Source organism: Vombatus ursinus, unplaced genomic scaffold, assembly GCF_900497805.2.
Source record: "Vombatus ursinus unplaced genomic scaffold, bare-nosed wombat genome assembly UNPS02008961.1, whole genome shotgun sequence".
Classification (NCBI taxonomy): Eukaryota; Metazoa; Chordata; class Mammalia; order Diprotodontia; family Vombatidae; genus Vombatus; species Vombatus ursinus.
In genome coordinates this window covers 3,571,443-3,577,147 of record NW_020948739.1, presented here as the reverse complement: position 1 = coordinate 3,577,147, position 5,705 = coordinate 3,571,443, and the positions used below count along the sequence as shown (strand labels likewise).

At 39.2% G+C, this 5,705-nt stretch overlaps 1 protein-coding gene across 2 annotated transcripts in view; it reads left to right on the top strand.

The window, feature by feature from the left end:
• The window catches only part of LOC114034333 (2-iminobutanoate/2-iminopropanoate deaminase-like), a 17,511-nt gene extending 12,450 nt beyond the window's left edge, over positions 1-5,061 (top strand). For both annotated transcript variants that reach the window (XM_027849983.1, XM_027849982.1), the window contains one exon: positions 3,764-5,061. In XM_027849983.1, coding sequence (XP_027705784.1) covers positions 3,764-3,820 — 57 coding nt within the window. In that variant the 3' untranslated portion in view covers positions 3,821-5,061. The remainder of the gene's footprint in view (positions 1-3,763) is intronic.
• Positions 5,062-5,705: the final 644 nt, after the last annotated feature.

Below are 5,705 nucleotides of genomic sequence, written 5' to 3'. Positions count from 1 at the left end.
TGTGTGTGTGTGTGTGTGTGTGTGTGTGTGTGTGTGTGTGTGTGTGTAACTTTAGTCCAAGGTAGCCTTCCCAGGTAAACCTCATTTTCACACACTAGGACTCTACAACTTTTGGTACACTGCGAAACTAGGCCTCAGAGGTGGCGAAACAGATACAAGTTCAAGATGACTAGCATTACTATACTTTCTCTTCACTGGACTAGGACTCAGAATAGTCCTGAGTCTGCCACTAACTTGATATAAAACCTCAGACAGAGTTATTTAAACTCTCTGGGCCTTATTTCTTCATTTGAAGGAAGAGATTATGCCAAGCCGATGACCCTTAATGAGAATGGTATACCATGCCACAATTTTCATGCATGTAACACCAGAAAATAAGATATGTGATCTGTTCCAATGCCCTTACTCTGTAATGGGGCAGATGACATGCAGTGAGACCGACAAAGTGGAGTATAAAACATTCATACTCTTTCTCTGAATTTGGTGCAGTCCTCTAACTTGTGCTTACTTTAGCAGATCTAAGTTCCCAGAGAGAGACTACCAGCACCACAGTTACATTCAAATTCTTTCAGGATCCAAGAGGTGATTCTTGATGGAACACTTTACCTACAGACCACTCTAGCTTTCCCATTCATTGTGTTTTCTACCTATACAGCCAGCCAGCCACAGCAATAATACTTTTAAGTTTTAAACATAACTGTTTACTCAATAGGTAAAAGAAATACAATTTTGGATACTAATATTAAAGCAAATACACAAACAGTAAAATACATCATGATATACATATAGACCTAGACCACATTCTCTCACCAATGCACTTACTAACTCTGGGCACATACTTATGGGAACCTGGCATGGAAATACGTGAGGAAAGAAAACCCAGGTGTTTAGGGTAACTCTAGCCTGCAGGGCTTACATGATTTTTGTCCTTTCTGGAACATCTACACCACCCACCCAATGGTTTCTTCACTTGCTACTTAGCTGTTCATCTTCATCAGCTGAGCAAATACTCTTCTCTACTCAAACATAACCTTTATCAGCTCTTTCAATGAACCATCACCCTTTAAAGAGTATTTAAGTGTTAGTTCTTCATGAAAATGACTAGCAGTTCTGTCATAAGCCAAGCTTATAATACCGGACTATCTCAGGATTATATGGATCAGCCAGTTCAGTTATTTACTGACCAGGATACTGGGATTTCCAGTGAGATTAGAACTCACAGCATCATAGCTGAGCTTCATTCATTCTTTAAGCTAGCTCACCACCAGGAGGCTCACCACAGCCCCTAGAGAAACCCCTCTGCTTTTCCTTTGCAAGCCAGAGGTAAGCAGAGAGCAAGCTCTCATGAAAAGCTTTGCCTTTCCCAAACTCTAAGAGTGCTAAAGAGCAATCTTTGTCACCGGAACTCTGCTGATAAAATCCTTTCTTTCTATGACTAGTCGGGAATTTGTAGTGGGAATCCCAGCTGATTGCTCCTAGTTGCTGCCTCTCTGGTGCTTCAGTGGAACACCTCTTCAGCCCTCCTGCTCTTTCTTCAAGTTTTCTCCACTCCTGCTGCTGTCTTGAGCGATTCCTCTTGTCCTTCCCAACAGCTTGAATGAGAACTTCTTGACTCTCAGTTACTCACTTTATCATTAAAAGTCACAACCTCCCAAATTTCTGCTATCAAATAAACAGTTCTTTTTCAATTGAAGTTTATAGAATTTCTTATTTTCTTAGTTTTACCTTCCGTAGTTATAAAGCATTCACATGCAAATTGGCAGGCATACCATCATGCTTTGCAACTCCCTAACGTTCCCCACAACATAGTCTTTTTGGTACCCTTGAAACTTTTCTGCAAACTCACATTTTTCTAGTTTTAATAAATAGATTTTCTAACTTTAATAAATACAGGGTCTTTCCTTGCCTCTTTGTAACATTAAACTATTCCCACGTAAGTGAGAAATCATTCTACATTGGACAACTTCTGAGTCCTCACTTCTACACTGCTTTCCAAAACTGTCTAAATCTTGTATTAAAGCTGTGTTTCTTAAAAGAAATTTATTTTTCCGCTCTTAATAAGCATCAAAATGTTCATTGGCATATACCAGATGCTTTGCCTTCCTTTACTTTCATTTTTTTTAATGATTTTTTTTCTTTTGGCTAGACAATGGGGTTAAGTGACTTGCCCAAAGTCACACAGCTAGTAAGTGTCAAGTATCTGAGGCTGGATTTGAACTCAGGTCCTCCTAACTTGAGGGCCAGTGCTCCTTCCTTTACATAAAAACACTTTCTGCCCTTTTCATCATTAACTGCTCTTTAGGAAAAGGGTTGTAAATAGACATATGCTTTATACTAGACAGGCCTGGAAATTTCCCCAGGCCCTCCCCTGTGGGCAGCTGTTTGCTGCTTCATCTGTGTCTTCAGATGCTTTCTTCACTGCAAGTACTGGGGAAATAAAGAAAGAGGAAGGGTAAGGGGCAGAGGAAAGGAAGAGAGGACAGAAATTTTAAGGCCCAGATATAGGGCCCAATGTTGTTGCCAACTTAAAAATTCAATGCACCTCAGTTCCTGAAGGCAAAGGGTACTACGCCATGAGCAAATATATATATATATGTATGTGTGTATATATATATATATATATATATATATATTTGAAAGCCATTGGGTTAGATGATCTCTACAGTTTCTTCTGGTTCTCAAAGTCTATCATTCCATCAACGGGAAAGGACAGATGGTCCATTTTTGCTCTTCTAAAGGAGTTCACAAACTAGAGGAAATAGTTTCTATTTCATTCTTTTTTTTGTTTGGTTGTTTTTGTGGTTACCATTTGCAGTTGGTGGCAGAGAATAGTAGAAAGAGCCCAGAACTTAGAATCAGGCAAGACCTGGGTTCAGATCCTGGCTCTGATATGTGGAATTAGTATGACAAATTGCAAGTCACCTAACCTCTCCCACCTTGTTTCCTCATTTGTAAAATGGGGGAGGGGAGAGATAATGGCTGTTATATTTGCCTCACAGGGATTGTTGTAAGAATCAAATAATATAATGTATACAAAACTGCAATTCAGAAATGATATATAAATATTAGTTAACAGTGTTATTCTCATACTTGGCTTTTTTTCCCCTGTTCCCTGACAGAATTTTTATGCTATAATGTCTTCTTTATTCTTTTTTCCTTGGCTGTTCCTCTAGCATCTGGTTTTAGGTGGAATTTTACAATCCACTTTTCCCCCCTTTCTACAAAAATTTAGCTTCCACTGACTTCAGTTCATGACTACCCACTGCCAAGCATTTATTTATTACAGGTGGCATTGGGAGGGGAAGGAGGTTATTGTGGTGATTTAACTGGGGTATGAAATGTCCTAAGCAAACTTTAAAAAGGGCTGCTTTGCAATCCCACTGCTAGGTCTACATCCCAAAGACATCTAAAAAGGGCGGAGGGAAGACTTGTTTGTATAAAAATATTTATAGCAGCTCTGTTTGTAGTGGCAATGAATTTAAAATCAAAGGGATGCCCATCAATTGGGGAATGACTGAACAAGTTGTGGTACATGAACGTAATGGAATGTATATCTGATTGCTTACATCTCAGGGAGGGGGAGGGCAGTGAGGGAGGGAGGGAATTTGGAACTCAAAACTTTAAATAAAAATGTTTTTAAAAAAAGACCCACCAGAAAAGGGGGGGGGGGGCGGCTTTGGAAAAGACCAGCACATGGTACATTTTTGGGAGCTCTGAGATTGTTTTTATTTCTTATACAATCTGTTTGCTTATTTTCTCACAGGGAGCTCATATGGAAATTGAAGTGATAGCTGTGCAGGGACCACTCACTTGTGTCTGATTATGAAAAGAAGTCTCATCTGTGCTGACAATGTCATTTGGGCTAGGGCCAACATGGTTCTTCATCTTCTTTTAATTTTAGCAGTTTTTGTTGAAAATTCTCAGCTTTAACAAAATGGCATTTCAATGACTAACTTTAGAAGTTGTCCCAAGTTAGGGGTAAAAACAGAATGAAAGTTATCACAACTTTAAATTGGAAAACAGAGAGCCAAACAGAAATAAGAAATCAGCCAGACAGGGAGGAGATGGGGGTGGGGGAGGAGGGGAGGCTGGAACAGTATTTAAATAGCTTCACTCACATACCCTTCCACCTATCCTGAAGGATAAAGAGTTGTCATAGTACCACTCATACAAGGTTTCTTAGCTTTTTTGGGGTCATGGACCCTTTGGCACTCTGGTGATGCCCATGGACCCCTTCTTTGAGTAATGAGCATTGCTTACATTAATAATAAGGAAATACTAAATTAGACTTAGAGATTAGTGAAAATAGAGATATAATTTCTTTCCCTACTCCTTTGCACAGACTTCCTGAAACCTGTCCAGGAAGCCCTTAGGAGTCCATGGACCCCTGTTTAAGAACCACTGCACTAGGAGAACTATGGGATAGTGGAAGGAGCCCAGATTTGAACTGTGTTTGAAGACCAGTTCTGCCATTTACTGTCCATGGGACCTTGGACAAATAATAGTTTCCTCATCTCGAACTTACTGGCTCAGTTTCCTCTTCTGTAAAAGGGATTTAGATTATATGGCCTTTGAGATCCCTTTAAATTCTAAATCAATGAGCTGTAAAATGGGGATAATTCCTATCATTCTTCTATCATAGTGTAGTCATGGGGATCAAGTCATATCACATTTAAATTGCCTTGTGAACTATGACGCTCCTTGAGTCAGCTGTTAGCATTAGAAGCCAGGAAGGAAGTCAGTGCTTTCCTCTGGACAAAAATATAGAATGGTGGCCAAAGTGGAACTCCCAGAGAGGTATACCAAAAGTAGGAGATACTGTCCAAATATCCACTAACCAGTGCTCCCTGTATTCTGAGAGACTTTATTCTTTTTCAGCCTTGTTCATCAGAGAATTTATCTAATGATATTTACATTATGAAGTCTGGGTGTTTAGGGATCAAAATGTGAATTTCATCATATTATATGTCATTTATATCTTATCTTATCACTTATAATCACATCACTTATGGTACCTACCTCTAGTTTAATACAATGCTAAATAAAAAGCAAAGAAAAGTATGAAATGTGGACACATTTCTAAGGAAGTTGGACTTGTATGAATGTCCAACTTTTTTTTGGAACAAAAACTCGCATACATTGAATTGAATCCTATTGGGTTAGGTAATTAAAACTTTGAAGACTTTCTCATAATCATCCTTTTTGACTTCTCTGCAGCCTTTGACACTGTTGATCATCCTCTTCTCCATTAGGTTTTCATGGCCCTGCTGTCTCCTGGTTCTCTTCCTATCTGTCCATTCCTTCTCAGTATCCTTTGCTGGGTCTTCATCTACAAACCCATGTGTATCTCCCAAGGCACTGTCCTAGATACTCTTCTCTTTTCCCTTTATACTATTTTACTTGATCTTATCAGATCCCAGCAGTTTAACTATCCTTTCTATGTAAATGAGGCTCAGATTCCTAATCTCTCTCCCAATTTCTAGTTCTGCATCACCCACTGAATTTTGGACTTCTCAAATTAGATGTCTGTGTCCAAAACATAGTTCATTATCTTTCCTCCCAAACCGTCTCCTCTTTCCAACTTTCTTATTACTATGGAGAGCTCTCCCTACTAGGATGTCACCTTTGACTTCTTACCCCACATATCTAATCCCTGCCTTCACAATATCACGTGTACATATCTGTACATATATGTGTGTATATCT